Genomic DNA, 16450 nt, shown 5'->3' on the forward strand with positions numbered 1-16450 from the left:
CACTGCGCCCGGCCTACCTGCTGGAACTGCTTACCTCTTTCCTTGAATGTACTTGATAATGTGACTTTTAACTGCTTTATGCCTTGCACTCTAATTTGTGTACTGTTTTCCTCTGTCCTACTGGTGCAAAAGCTCTCTGCATCAGCCCTAATGCTTAGACTAATACTGTATATTTTGTAGATGCTTGATAAATTTGTCAAAATAACCCGGTAGAACAAATGTATTTTTGCTATTTGATCTGGCTCAGAAAATAGGGTTATAGCTTCAGTGCCTCTTCTCATCCCAAACAGGCGACAATACCACAAAACATATACTTTATCCTAGTTTAGAATGGGGTTCCAATGGCCACAGGAAGCCTGCGGGCACAAAGGTGTCCTCTGGGAAGCTGGACAGGCTACCACAGAGTTGAAGGTGGGTGTCAGACTCATATCTATTACTACAGATGCAGGGTTTAGATCAGGCTGGTTTCACTCAGACTAGTGCAAAATCATAAGGAAGCTGAAGAACAAGATTCCATCATCACTATTTTTTTGAGACAGGGTCTTGCTCTGTTCCCCAGGCTGGGGTGCAGTGGCATGATCATAGCTGACTGCAGCCTCGACCTCCCAGGCTCACGCAATCCTCCCACCTCTGCCTGCCGAGTAGCTGGGACTACAGACACACGCCACTATGCCTGGCTAATATATTTTTAAATTTTTTTTTGTACAGATGGTATCTCACTATGTTGCCCAGGCTGGTCTTGAATTTGGGCTCAAGTGATCCTCCTGCCTTGGCCTCCTGAAGTGCTGGGATTACAAGTGTGAGCCACTGCGTGTGGCCTCCATCATTATCTTGATGAGCTCATATGATAGGAGAGATGTATGTAAACAAATATTTAAAATAGAAGTGCCTACATTAAAATACCTACAGAATGCCATTGAGATGGAAGACGGGAACTTTCCTGGAGCAAAGAATTAGGAGGGGGGAAAGGAGATCAGAGAAGGCTTGAGAGGGGAGATAATATTTGAGATCAGCCTCAAAGAATAAGCAGGAAGGAATCCAAGAATTTTTAGTATTATTAATGGAAAACTGATTGGCCTGGCGCAGTGGCTCCCACCTGTAATCCCAGCATTTTCGGAGGCCAAGGCAGGTGGATTGCTTGAGCTCAGGATTTCGAGGCCAGCCTAGGAAACATGGTAAAACCCTGTCTCTACAAAAAATACACACTATTAGCCAGGCATGGTGGTGTGCACCCGTAGTCCCAGCTACATGGGAGCCTGAGGTGGGAGGATCACTGGAGCCTGGGGGTGCAGTGAGCCTTGTTTGTGTCATTGTGCTCCAGTCTGGGTGACGGAGTGACACCCTGTCTCAAAATGAAAACTCATAGTGTAACTGACCATATTAAATGATTAATGGAGGAACCAAGTGAGCATCTCATTAGATGCAGAGATAGGTTCGATTAACTTCAACCATCAGTATTTAAAAACTTGTTAGAAATCCACCAACAGAAGAATATTTTGCAATATCCAAATGGAAAAATCATACAGCAATGAAGATTAAGAACCTGTAGCTGTGTATATCAAAAATGAAATACTGATCAAAAGAAGGTATAGAAGGGCATAGAACAGAGTATGATTTCATTTGCGTAATGTTCAACAGCAGACAAAACTAAACAGTATGTTTTGGGGGAGACACACACTTAGGTCGTAAAACTTATAAGACAAGCCAGGGCATCAAAAACAGAAAATTCGGCACTGTGGTCACCTCTGGAACAGGCAGGAGGGTGACGGAAGGCAGACGATCACACAAGAGCACCTAAGCTAGTGAAATGTTCTATTTCCTAACCCGGGTGGTGGCACACAGATTTTTTGTCATTCTATAGACTGAGCAGATGTGTTTCTACATCTGTATATGCAACACATCTTATAATCAAAACATGCCAAAGACATAAGAAGAATCTCACAAATGGAGGAGGAGCTCCAGTGCGGTACTGGAATAGGGTATGTTCTTGGTAACTATTGATTGAATGAATGAATGAATGAATGAGTGAATGAACAGCCACCGGCAGCAGAAGAAACAGCATCGGCAAAGCACGTGACTGTGAGAGGGTGTGGGGTGTTAAGTCATCTCCATGCAGTTTCTGTGGTCAGAAAGGTGGGTGTGGCCCAAATTTGGAAGAGCTCCATAGGCCACAAAAGGGTTTCAACTACCCTATAGCCAACAGGAAGCCACTGAAGGTTTTAAAGGCTGAGAGACATCAGATTTGCATTTTAAAGGGGCCTTCTGGCAGCTATGTGGAGTGCAAAGAAAACAAAAATCCCGTCTTCACCAAAAAGAGTTCTCGTAAGGAAACAGTGGATATGGCAGGTGCCCTTAACGAAGGGAGCAGTGAACTTTGTTCAGGAAACGATATAAAAATACCTTCAGTGTATACAGCAATTGCAATTAGTTCTCAGCATGGGATTTCATGCTCAGGGATGACAAGTCTCATGGCAGAAACAACCCTTGATAAGTGGTTTGAAAGACAGCAACGCGGTGTTTTAAAGACAGACACATTTGACCCTCAGAAAAATTGGCATGTCAGGGCACAAAACTAAAAAATATGTATGCTTATAAATGGGAGGCTGCCAAATCTAGAAATGCCCCCAAGTTTTCATTGATCTCATCAGTAGGGAGTGAAAAGAAAGAATAGTGAGGATAAAAAGAAACAGCAACTGTGGCCATTGCCCTAAAGAACAGAGTATCATGAAGTCTCTTGGAAGCCTGCTATTCCTCAAACCACCTCTACTTCTTTGGTTCTCCCTTTGTCATATCAAAATGAAATTCAGCTCTGTTTTAGTTACAAAATTACTAGGTACATTAGACGATTTGATACAACTTAACTTCTCCACAAATGTAACTATTCAAAAATTGTTCAATTACACACGAAATGAATTATTACCTCATTTGCATGAACAAAAAAAAATCTGTTAATGCTCAATTGGGCCTGAACCAGTTGTGAAACAGGTGAGAATTTATGGCTGGATACTCTGACTGAAGCTCTATTAATGTTCAAGACAGGTTTTTAATGAATTAATCCCCAACTCATTTATATGCTCCATCCTGTCCAATGCCTAATTGTGCCTAAATCAAGCCATCCTTGAATAATCACAGCCCCCCTGTGGGTGCCCAAGGGCGTCTCAGGCTCTCTGCACTGTCCCTGGACTAACCTAAAGCCCTCCTTCTTTGGCTGCTTTCTTTCTAGTTACGACACAACTTGTGATACGATGATTAGTCATCATTAAAGATCACACTTCGCTGTGGATTCGGAGTCTTCCTTTGGCTTAGTGGTTTGTCATGATTTGTGTTGGATCATCTCTATATCAAAGCAGGGAATGACAGAACAGCTGTGAATGACTCAGGCGTTTAGAGGACTGACTGTGGCAAACTCTGGAAGACACAGATGAGCGTGAGTAGAGAATGAGTGGGACTCCAGTAGGACAGAGCTTGAGAGTCACCGCTCTGGGCAGAGAGCCCTCGTGACATTCCTCGGCACCACCAGGCCCCTTCTTTCCTTAGTGCCGATTCAGCGCTGATGCGCGTGTATCACCAGTCACTAGGTGCTCAGTGTCTGTATCCCTGCTACACTGTAAGTTGCCCAAGAATGGAGATCATCTGTTCTATCCCTGGTGTTTATTGTAGGGACCCAATGCATATTTTTGAATGAATGAGTAAATGAATCAATGGAAAACTTAGATTTCTGCTATACATTTCTCAGAGTATTTTCTCTGTATGTTTGGTGACCTCAATGAGGCTTATCATAGAACCAGTTCCTGAAATTCCTCCCCAGTTCTTTGGGGCCAGAATCTACCTTGCCGATGAGAACAGCACTGAGTTCTATGGATGACAGAGTTCAGTGTTACGAGTCACGTGGGGTGTGAGATGTAAAGTGAAATTTATATCAAAGTTGGCCTTGACAATCTCTTTGAATGAAAACCATTCTCTCACTAAGTCCAACACAGACAAGTTTTACTTCAGCATTAAAAACATGCCACCTCTCTAACTGCACACCACAAGTACTCGGCTTGCTTTCAAAGTACTCGGCCGTATGGAAAAGGAGTATCTTTAAATATTCGAATCACGCCGCAGTCACTGGGATACACAGATACAACTGGGGCTGCAGCAGCATCAGAACCCCGCCACCCCTGACTCATTCTCAGGCCCACTGGACTGTTTGAGGGCAGAGTCCTTTGCCTCCTTACATCATGACTTCACCTCCGTGCAGAGCCTTTAGAATTCTCTTAAGTCAAGTATCTGTATCAGGCAGCCACGCTGTGTGTTAGGCACACAAACTCTTGTTGAATAAATGCATGAGGGTTCATTTCAATAGATGGTAATTATAATCCACTTGGCTAAAAAAAAAAAAAAAAAAAAAAAAAAAAAAGAATCCATACTTTCAAAGTCAAAGAATGCACAGAAGATAGGATGGTGTCAGAATCACGTGGGCTACACGATTCTGAAAGATGATAAAACTGTGACTTTTCTGCCTTTGAAGCAGGTCTCTCTGTCTATCACAGACATCGTCCCATGGAACCTACAGTATGTTTCTGAGGTGGACAAGGAGTAAGAACGATTGGGATTTTGCTGATGGAGAAATGAAAAGCTCGGGGAGGGCATCTGAGTATGTGAGGTTAGCCGTGGCAGGGGCCCTAGGACCCATGTCGCCTGGCCTCAGCTCAGCACTAGCTCTGCAGCGCAGGCTGCAATCCGTCTCTTTAGAAAGCACAGCGATTCCACCACATGTACTTCTCTGGGAGCTCAGTCTGAAGAAACTTCCCAAATTCCAGCTGAGAGGTTGATCATCTTATCTGCCAATTGTGGAATTTCCCAAAGCTTCTATTCTTAGCCAGATGTTTGAGGAAAAGCTCATGATCTCACTCGCCAGCCCTGCCATCATTCTCACCTCTCGCTTATCTCTTCCCTACCTTTCTTGTACTCAGCAAAGCTTCAAGGCACAGCCTGGGTGATAACCTCTCCCGCTCAGACCTGAACCTATTCACTCAGGAAGGCGGCTGCATACCCCGGAGGGGCGGGAGATGGAAGCTGTCTTATCAGCGGGCTGTGCCCAGTGTCTGCTTCTCCACTGTGGGAAATGGTCGCGCTTCTCCTGCAGGAGCTGCCCCAGATAGATCAGGAGGCCTTCGTGGGGGTCCTGGAGCCAGAGAGAGCCTGGTGGAGTCCGGCCGTTTCTGCCATCAGTGCGGCGTGGGAAGGGGCTCCATGAACTGTCAGCCTCTTTCACGAGAAAGATTATAGAGATTTTTTTTTTTTTTTAAGGCTCATGAAATAGGCTGAGACTTTCTGAGAGGACACCTTCCATTGGCGGTACCCAGAACATGGGAGCCAGACTGTCAGGCCCCACTGACAGCCACTTCCTGAGGTTAGGACGCCTTCTCATCTACCTGGAGCCCCGCACACGTTCAAAGTCAGGAGTGTCTCGTTGGTTGTTACATTCTTTTTAATTTTATTTTTTGCCCCCTCTCCCCACCCCTCCTCATTAAATTCTTACCTGGTATTTTTGATTTAGCCCTGACAAGTAGCTTGGGTCCTGAAAGGAAGATTTCTTTCCCTTTTTTACCTTTTGTATTTGACATTCTTCATTGCCATGGGTATCTAGCCATCGGCCTGGCTTAGCAATCACAGAAACAGGTGAATGTATGAATTGGCTACCGTCAGCCCTGCCCCTCGGGTCGGTGCATTCATTCATTCATTCACTTAGAGGCAGGGTCTTGCTCTGTTGTCCAGGCTGGAGTGCAGTGACATGATCATAGCTTACTGCAACCTCAACCTCCTGGGTTCGAGTGATCCTTCCACCTCAGCTTCCCAAGTAGCTTGGACTACAGGTGTGAGCCACCATGCCCAGCTAGTTTTTAAATTTTTTTTTTGTAGAGATGAGGCCTCCTTATGTTGCTCAGACTGGTCTCAAACTCCTGGGCTCAAGTGATCCTCCTGCCTAGGCCTTCCAAAGTGCTCAGATTACAGGTGTGAGCCACTGTGCCCGGCCTGTGCTTTTACTTATAATCAACTACACATGTGCAAGCTTTGCTGGTATGTTTGATCTTCTGTTGTACCCCATTTGTTATTGCAACAGATGTTGACCGAGCACCACAATATTCCAGAAACTGTACTCGGTGGGGGTGATAAGCTGGGAGGCAGTGAGGCCCTGTTGCCTATTAGCTGTGTGAACTTGGACAAGATACTCAACCTTTCTGTGTCTCAGTTTCCCCGTCCGTGATACTAGTATGATTATTACAGTACCTATGTCACAGCAGAATTAAATATCCATAAGGCATTTAGCACAGCTTATGAGGCGCAGTAAGAACAACGCCCGAGCTGTGGTGTCCATTATGTGAAATACTGTCCCCGGGGGCTCATTTATGCACCGTGCTAACTACCTTCAGTGTAGCTGAAATGCAAGGAAATAAGTACTAGACATCATTTTCTCCTCCTCCCTATGGTCGAGCAAGTCCAGGAATTAGGAACTTCTACCCCTTTAGCAAGATCGAGACAGAGTTCCTGCTCTCAGCTCTGCCCTTCTATTCACTTCCTCCACGGGAGGAAGGAAGAAGGTCTGACTGCTGAGGCTGGTGAACGTGAGCCTGGGTGTGACAGCTGGCACTGTCTCTCTGTCCTTCCCCTGCAGGCCACGCCATTCTCTCCTCCACTCAGGCCATGGGGGTTGAGGAAGGGGCTGTCTACCCTTTCCTCCTCTGCTAGGATTAGCAGCGTTTTAATTCCCAATCATCCTCTTGTATCTATTTGATCATTGGTTCAGAATTCGGAAAGAGTTTAATAATAACCTCAGACATTAGACACAAAGGAAGATAAACTTGAAAAGCCAAAAGGGAAAGGAAGACGCCTTGCTAGACACCAGGCCTGAGATCGTTACGTCCCGTTATGCCACAGCAGCTGCTGCAATGGACAGACAAAAACATGAGCCGTGGCTTTGCTGCCAAGAGATGACGACAGAGCTGGGACCTGATATTGTTCCCAATTCAGTGAAGCTCTGAGAGGGGCTAGAGCATGGTCCTCTTGAGAATGAAAAGGACGAGGTGTAGAGTTCATGTGTCAAACCAGCGGCTGAACAACCAAAGCTTGAACCCAGGGCTGGTGACCGCAGCCAATCCCCAGAAGGTGTCACTTCTCCCTGAGTGACTGGCGTGGTTCTCTAATGAGCCTGGCAGAATTAATTTAGTGGCAGCTTCTGCCTCAACTCTTAAGAAAATAATAACAACCTCTCGAGATTTCTATAGCTAAATATGAAGATACCACTAGCCAAGGAAGCAAACAGAGCTAAGAGGGGAAAATAAAAGCAAGTGAGAATGCTAAAAATCTCATAGAAAAGGGACTTCGATGTCCCAGTGACATTCTGAACTCACGTTCTCTGCATCCTAACAGTCATTAAAATGTATAAAAATGAGTATTTCTAAAGCAGCAATACTAAGAATTATCATTGCTGCAGTTGCCTGGCAACCTGAGACTTTGGTTATTTTATTTCTAAACAGGGAGTGCTCTAAACTGGTATCTGGAGTTTGTGCAAATAGTTCTAAATTGATATTCTCCCTGTAAATCAGGAGGAGATAATACAGCATTAATATACATTTAAAGGAGGTTAAATATGCATATGTCTCTCTCTCTGTCTCACACACACACACACACACACACACAGATTCTTACATGCACGTCTCCCTGTTTCATGCTATCTTAAACAAATCTGGAGAACTGATACTCCTTTGCATTTTTCCTGACAAATATCTACTTAATTTCATGGTACATCTAAGTAACATACATCCAAGTCCGGAGGAAGAGCCTTTCGTCTCCTGTGTGAGATGGGAATTGAACGCTGTGGCTCCGCACTCCCTAACATTTTGACCTTTCTGGCACCAGGGACAGGTTTCGTGGAAGACAATTTCTCCATGGACCCCATGGGAGTAGGGAATGGTTTTGGGATGAAACTGCTCCACCTCAGATCATCAGGCATTAGATTCTCACCAGCAGCACACAAGCTAGATCCCTCACACGCACAGTTCACAACAGCACGAAGTTCCTATGAGAATCCAGTGCCACTCATCAGGCAGGAGGCGGCACTCAGGCGGTCGTGCTCCCACTGCTCACCTCCTGCTGTGCAGGCCGGTTCCTAACAGGCCAGGGACCTGTACCAGTCTGTGGCCTGGGGGTTTGGGACCCCGCTCTAGCTAACAGCAATCTTGAGCCCCTTTCCCCAGCTTCCCAGACCTTGAGTACCGGGTTCCCAGTTCTGAGAAAGCAGAGACTCAGCCCAAATCTCCATGGGCTCGAGGAAGAAACGCTTCTCCAGGCAAGGGAGGGGAATGTCCGCATCCTTCAGAGGGGCTCGTCCTGAAGTTCCTGCCAGTGCTGGGCCTGCTGCCACACGTGCGACCCGCAGGTGCCAGCGCCCCACCCTCTCTTGGAAGAGAAGACGCGCTTGCATTTTGAAAAAGCTGCCTCTACTTATGAAGTGTCATTTCCTTTCAAGTCACTGACTTGAACCTGAGCTTCTAGTGCTGCCTGCTGCTTGGAATGAACTGCTGTGCTCCGATGCTACAACTTCAAGATGACTTGGTTCCTGGCTCCTCACTGGGGCCTTAGGAGGAAAAGAGTTCCCATGATAGCCCCTGAGGGTGGGCGTCCTCATCGCTTTGTGGAACACAGGCTTCTGGAAGTGGATGCTGCCTGCGGTGTTTGCTTGTGGCCTGCAGCTTCGGGATCCACCACAGAGAGGAGGAGGCGAGCTCAGCACAGCTGCTGAGACCCAAAGTGCCTCAGTGACTGATCTCAACAAACAAGGATTAGGTCTGGATCTGAACCATAGACGAAACCCGTAAGAGGGAGGTGCCGAGACGGATGGCTATGTAGCCATCATTTCCACGACGGGATGGCTGTGTAGCACCATTTTTCAAGATGACTGGGAGAAGCGTCTCAGGCACAACAGGAGAGGGCCACAGAATGACTTTCATGAGTTCTTGTTAAAGGGCAGCCAAGACATTAGCAACTAGCTGTTGTTTAGAAACAGTGTTTAGAAACACCAAGTTGGCAAATAAGCAAACAGGCCATATGACCCATTAAAGGAATTCTTCCTCCATATGGAGTAGCAGTTATAAATGAAGGTAAATGCTTCAGGGCTTGCAGGAGCCCTGTGTGAAAGGTGTGGTTTCTAAGAGTCCATGCCCTTTGCAAGGCAACATCTAAGAGAACCAGAAATTCTATTTTTGAGAGAAGTGGGTTGCGGTTAGAATCCGAGTCTCGAAAGGCTGCGGTCCTTCAGATGAGCTGGGACGTAACACCCTTTAGCCGAAGCTCAGTTCACCCTGACAGATCCTTGTGGCAGTTCTTCTGGGGGCCAACTCCTGTGGGATGTGCCTGAAACACTGGGTTTTGGCCTGAGAAGTCATTTCAATGCTTCTGCCTATTTTTTCTTATCCATTAAATGGGAAGACTCCTAGCACCTTGGTGCCCAAGAGTGGTAAGGAACAGCAAATGACTGTACCGAATAAAGAAGATTTGCAAATGCACTGTCAAAATGCTCAAACGAGGGCAGGGTTCCCTAGATGTGGAGGCTCTCAAAAATTAGAGCGTAATTTGTGCAGCCTGCCAGTGCAGAACTGATGAGGGGCTGGAGCCCTTGGTGGTCTCCCTGCCTTTCCTGCATGCTTTTCTGAATGGTGCCACTGTTTAGGGCCGACTTACGGCACCTGGACTGGCCGGCAAGCCTGTGCCGTGCAATGTGCCTGTGCCATGTAATGGCTGAGGTTGGAAACCTGCTCCACCTCTCTTGCATCTTCAAGGGCAATATCATTTGCAAAGTCAGACCCATTCAGCGCACATGGAGGGTGCCTGTGGGAATGCCTGGGATGGGTAATGAATCCAAACTCACTTTCCGGCTTTGCTCACATGACAAATAGTCTGGTAAAATGATGAAGAGGAATGAAGACAGGCTACAGCCCCTCTGTGCACATTCCAGTGAATTTCCCAGGAGCAAGCACAAGTAACGCAGGTTCCAAGCACAGAGTTGTCTGGGGAGACAAATGGAGAGGTAGTGGGGTGTCTGTGTTTTGGGGGTAGGGGAAGGAAGAGAAGATGGAATTTGGTTTTCTATCTTTGTTTCTATTTTTCTTCCCCCGTCAGTGAGCAGGAGGAGTAACAGGAAACCACAAGGGCAGGAAACTTCCGTTCTCTAAGGCACCCATTGCAAAGACAAGGTGTGACACCCTGAAGGTGTTTAGTATGCTGACAAAATGCTGCATAATGTGGTTCAGAGTGCTGATGGAGCTGATACCAGAAATCTGGGCCTTCCTGCTGTGCTGGGCTCCCCTGCCGTGCGGAGCAAAGGCAGCTCCGACTTTAGAGAGCTTGATGAGAAGGGGGCGTGGGTCTGCAGCTCTGAACTGTCAAGGCCTCTGAAGCTGTGAAAAGGGAGGCAGTTTGATCCCGCCACCCACTGGCCGGGTGATTTGAGTAAATCTTCACCTTATCTTTCTGTACCTCAAAAGAAGACAGTTTCTAGTTGATGAATCACTTTGTAAATGTAAATTTGCAGATGCTAAATACTGAATCTAGGCTGTGGCCCAGATTCAGAGAAAACATGACAGCAAGGGTCTTTTTAAGATCACGCACAGTAAAGGGCATTAAGGACACTGAGGGGTGGCAGAACAAATGCACCGGCCAATGGATGTTTCGGGGAGGACAGTGCTGGCTGGACAGCCAGGCCGCCATGTTTCCGGCACCAGGCAACCCGGCAAGGTCTCGATGAGGTGTGTTAGGCAGGGCAGGGCAAGGACAGCTGGTGAGTCTATACTCACGCCATCAATAGCTCAACCAGGCCACGGGACAGCTCCAGGACTGGGTCTTGTGCTGACACCGCGTGGATGCTAGTCTGTGCTTGAGACCCAGAAACACTTTAACGATCACTCTCTCGGTGCCACAATAGAAGGAAGGGGACTCCTGGAATGAAGGCAGGCAGCTGTCTGCAGGGACTGGTGAGTGCAGGTGTCTCCCAGGAGCGCAGGCGGCCCGGTGGTAGGGCCAGCATGTTAAAAATATGCTTAATTAACAAGAGGCTTGAACAATTCATACAAATTTTTTCTTTTTTCTTTTTTTTTTGAGACAGGGTCTCACTCTGTTGCCCAGGCTGGTGCAGTAGCATGATCTCAACTCACTGCAGCTCTGCCTCCTGGGCTCAATTGACCCTTCCACCTCAGCCTCCCAAGCAGCTGGGACTACAGGCATGCAACACCACGCCTGGCTGATTTTTGTATTTTTGTAGAGACAGGTTTTTGCCATGTTGCCCAGGCTGGTCTCGAACTACTGGGCTCAAGCAATCCTCCCGCCTCAGCCTCCCAAAGTGCTGGAAATACAGGTGTGAGCCACCACGCTGGGCCATAAAAACAATTTTTAATGTTTCCCTACTCATTTATAACAAAACCCAACTCTAACTAAGTTACTTTAAATTAAAAATAGTTTCATGTTTACATGCATCTATGTTCTCACCATCAATTCAACAACTATTTATAGAAATCATAAAAGCATGTCGCCCTGCAGAAACAGTGGAAAATATTTAAGTAAAATATGTAATCGATGACCTCCTAACAAGGTGCAATCTGGAATTTTATTTACACCATGATCTATGAAGTTATGACATTAACAGGCATGATTCTCATTTTATGGAAACCAGTGAGGGCCAGCAACTCTTCCCTTCATCTCCAACTCCAACGGTTGCCCTCCCCTGCCTTTTCTCCCCACCAGTTGAATTTATTCAACTACAGAAATGACATCAAATGAAACTCTATAATTCTTCAACTTAACAATTTTTTCCTATAGAAAAGTGTTGTTACAAGAGCTGGGAACACCATTTCTGGGTTTATCCAACTAGGATTCCAAATTTCTAGAAATGAGATGGACAGGATTGTAACCACCATTTAAGCTCCTAAAGTCGGTCCGTAGGGTTGAGGGAAAGAACTCCAGCACTCATCCTGAATCTCGGTCATTATAGAATACACTGTTCGACCTTTTCCTCCCACACAAGTAACTTAGGTTTTGTAGGATTTTTACAGATAAAACCATGAATCCACATACAGTTAGTTAATCCTCATGGCAACCTTGTAAGGCCAGTGTTTTTTTCCCTTTAAATAGGTGAGGATAGGCTTGACCAGATAGGTGTTACCAGACTTTCATCATAGGTTATTGGCCATAGTGTCCTAAATTCTACAATAAACTTTTATACATGTTTTATCATTTTGAGCCTTATATTTCTGTGATGTAAGTAACATGTATAGCTTTAGCCCTCATTTTAGGAAGAATGAAGGTTCATGCAGCTAGTAAGAGGCTCAGCTGGGCCTTGGCAGAAGCCCGGCCAGCCAGTCAATGGCCCGCCACCACACGGTCCAATGAGAACGCTTAGTTGGGGTGATGGTGGTGGAGTGGCTTTGTCTCTGCCAGACATAGGAGCGGCTGTAATTTAATTGTCTTGGAGCAGCAATAAAGAGACAGGAAGGATCCTGGAAGTGACTAAACATTTGCATGGGAAGGCGGTGCTAATTCTCCCAGCTTTCTAAACTCCCTAGATGGGGCTGCCAGATAAAATACATGACACCAGGAGTGTCCCACGCAATGTTGGGGTGCATACGTATAATACAACCTTATTTGTTGGTTATCTGAAATTCGAATTTGCCTGGATAGCCTGTATTTGTTTGGTTGAGTCTGGTGGCCCTACCCCTAAGGGTAAGCCAGTCTTCCACCCTCATTCTCATCACTGTGAAACAGGCGTATCTTTCTCATGGTGACAATGGCCCACCCCCTTCAGTTGTGAGTGGGGAACTCAACTGAGATAATTTCCTATTTTCTTCTAACTTGAGTAGCCTCAAGTTAGAACTGGAATAGATTTAAGTATTTCCAAAAGTTTTGAATATGGGAGATCATGCATTACACAACTGTTAGCTAAGGCTGGTCTCTGGCACTGAACTTAGAATGGGGTCCAGGCTGTCCTTCTGTGGCACACCTCTCCCCAGATGGCACTAAGCCAAGCGTCCCACACCATGCTTACCCCCACCGCATTCTTTGAGTAGAAGAGTCACTTACTTGTATGGAATGTGTTTGCTGCCATTGACGAGAGCCAGGATGACATTGCCCAGAGCAGACAGCGAGAGGCACAGTCCTGAGCCTCCTTCTCGATTTTTGCTAAGAGCTTTCACACAGCTGCCGAGATCAATGAGATGCAGGCGGCTGCGACCTCCAGACACTGCCACATAAGAGAAGATAAAAGAGAAATGGTTAAGTTCTGACAAACACTCATCTGTTCTTCATGTAGCTCCTTGGGAAACCTGAGGAAAAATGAAAAGGGGGAGTAAAAGGTTGAAGTTCACGACCTACTAGGAAACCCCAGCAAAATCATGCTGGGGTTGCAAATAGCATTGGTCCTCTTAAAATTCTTTTCACCACACACCACTGACCTTCTAAAGTCTACTGACAGTCACACTACAGATAAATGAATTCAAATAATTCTTGCAGGTTGAACTGAATGAGATTTTGGAGAAAATAAATGTCTAATGATAGGAGGCTACATTTCTACCTAAATGCCATTTGAACAGCAGAATTCTGAAACTCATCAAGTTAAAACCTGAATGGCTCATGAGTGATTACCAGCTTTGGTTGATCATTATACAGAACCCAACCTAAAGCTCAGCCAGGAATCAGGTTGCAAACCAAAGGCAAAAATCAGGAAGAAATAACAACCAGGTGCAGAGACAGGGAAGACCCAAATATTTGCTGAGTATCTGCCAAGTGCCAGGTGCTGTACAAACATCAGCCTCATTCAATTCCCATGATAAAATCATAAGCTACATACTATTATCCTTTCTGTATTGATGAGAAAATAACAGTTCCGAAAAGTGAAGTAACTTGCCCATGAGTACTTCTGCTGCCGAAGTACAGGGAGACAAAGGTGGCAACAATTTACAAGACAGAGTACAGCAGAGGAAAGAACTCTAGAGATTTGCAGAAGGTCCATCAAGGGTTCAACTGAGTGCTGGTCAGCACATCTGATATAGTTTGGATGTCTGTGTGCTCCAAATCTCATGTTGAAATGTGATCCTCAATGGTGGAGATGGGTTGTCCACCCCCATGACCTGAACACCTCCCAGCAGGTTCCAGCACTGAGAATCACAGGCCTGGTGTTGAAATGTGATCCTCAGTGTTGGAGATGGGGCCTGGTGGGAGGTGTTTGGGTCTTGGGGGTGGAACCCTCGTGAACAGCTTAGTGCCCTTCCCATGGTAATGAGTGAGTTCTTGCTCTTTAACTTCATGCAAAAGCTAGTTGTTTAAAAGAGGCTGGCACCTGCCCCCTTCTCTCTCCTGCTCTCTCCTGCCATGTGACATGCCGGCTCTCCTTTCACCTTCCACCATCATCGTCAGCGTCCTGAGGCCTCACCAGAAGCAGATGCTGGGGACATGCTTCTTATATAGCTTGCAGAACTGTGAGCAGAATAAGCCTCTTTATAAATCACCAGCCTCAGGTATCTTGTTACAGCAATGCCAAAGGGACTAACACAACATTCATGTGAGAAAACTATTCAAGGCTCAGAAATTAACCACTTAAGAAGATTGGAGATCGTTTAATTTTACATATATTATTCACAAAGCCAGGAATCATGCTACTTCCTAACAGCCAGCCTGGAAAACTTCACGATTCACGGGGCATCGGGTTGAACACCCAGAAGTATTTTCCATACTTAGCCACAGACTGAACACTGACCTGATCCCATCTCACACATATTAAAAGCAAAACAAAAAAAATGATCAAACTCTTTCCAAGTAACACAACTGCATTCTAAAACAAAGCTGGAGAATATTTGCAAAGTGAAGACTTGGGAAAATGAAACCCATAATGAAGAGATCGTTGAAACCAACTTAGAATTAGCAGAGATGTTAGAATTGACAGAAGCAGCTATTTATTAAAACAGTTATTTCATCTGTATTTCAGACGTTCACAAAGTTAAGTAGAAACATGGAATATATATTTAAAAAGACACAAAACTATCGAGACCATCCTGGCTAACACAGTGAAACCTGTCTCTACTAAAAATAAAAAAAATTAGCTGGGTGTGGTGGTATGTGCCTGTAGTCCCAGCTACTCGGGAAGCTGAGGCAGGAGAATGGCGTGAACCCGGGAGGCAGAGCTTGCAGTGAGCCGAGATTGTGCCACTGCACAATTTGCTCTGCCTAGGCGGCAGAGCAAGACTCTGTCTCAAAAAAAAAAAAAAAAAAAGACACAAAACTGAACCTCTAGAGATAAAAACTACAATGTGTGAGATAAAAAAATACTAGATGAGATGAATGGCAGAGTAGATATTGCAGAATGAAAAATCAGCAAATTTGAAGATCTAGCAATAAAACTATTCAGAATAAAGTATACAGGGGAAAAAACAACAACAAATAAAAAACAGGAAAAAAAGAGCTGTAGGACAACTTCAGGTGTCTGCTATGTGTTATTGGGGTCCCTAAAGGAGAAGACACAGAGTGTGCTACAAATAAAACATTTGAGAAAAATAATGGCTAAAAATTCCCCACATTTAATGAATCATAAACCCATGTATCCAAGAAGCTAAGTGAGCCCCAAGCACGAATGAAGAAACTATATCAAGGCATATCATAACCAAACTGCCCAAAACCACTGATATAAAGAAAAATCTTGAAAAGAGCCAGAGGGAAAAAAGCACATTACATATAAAGGAACAAAGACAAGGATGATGGCAGATTTCTCATTGGAAATAATACAGGTGAGAAGACAGTGGAGCAATGTTTTTAAAATACTAAAAACTGTCAAGTTAAAAATATACACCCAGCAAAAGTATCATTCCAAAACAAAAGGGAAATAAAGATATTTTTAGACTTAAAAATCCTAAAAGAATTCACCATAAGCAAAAACACCAGGAATACAGACGAAGGAAGGAAGAGCTTTGGAAATGATAACCACATGGGTAAATATGTAATTTTTATTACTTTAAATCTCTTTGAAAGATTATTAAAACAAAAATCACAATGTAATGTGTGAGTAACATGTAAAATTAAAATGTTTGATAGCAATAACACACAAGTCAGAGGGGAGAAATGGAAGTATACTATTATAAGGTTTTTATTCCTTATATAAGTGGGATATCACTTTAAATTAAATTGTGGTAACTTAAACATGTATGTTACAAACACTAAAGCAATAATGAAACAATAAAAGTAATAGCTAATAAACCCACAAAAGATAGAAATTAGAATGTTTAATAAATAAATCCAAAAGAAGGCAGAAAAAAAAGAGCACAAAGATCAGATGGGACAAACAGAAAACAGAAAAGTAGTATTTTGAACCAAACGATATCAATAATCACATGAAATTGAAATAGTCTAAAATACCCTTATTAAAAGGCAA

General features: G+C 44.7%; 1 protein-coding gene across 2 annotated transcripts in view; it reads right to left on the reverse strand.

Moving 5' to 3' along the window:
• Positions 1 to 16450, reverse strand: part of KIF26B (kinesin family member 26B) — a 561334-nt gene that overhangs the window by 48193 nt on the left and 496691 nt on the right. For both annotated transcript variants that reach the window (XM_005539602.5, XM_005539606.5), the window contains one exon: positions 13114 to 13273. In XM_005539602.5, coding sequence (XP_005539659.3) covers positions 13114 to 13273 — 160 coding nt within the window. The remainder of the gene's footprint in view (positions 1 to 13113; positions 13274 to 16450) is intronic.

This window comes from Macaca fascicularis, chromosome 1 (genome assembly GCF_037993035.2).
Source record: "Macaca fascicularis isolate 582-1 chromosome 1, T2T-MFA8v1.1".
In the NCBI taxonomy this organism is placed as follows: domain Eukaryota; kingdom Metazoa; phylum Chordata; class Mammalia; order Primates; family Cercopithecidae; genus Macaca; species Macaca fascicularis.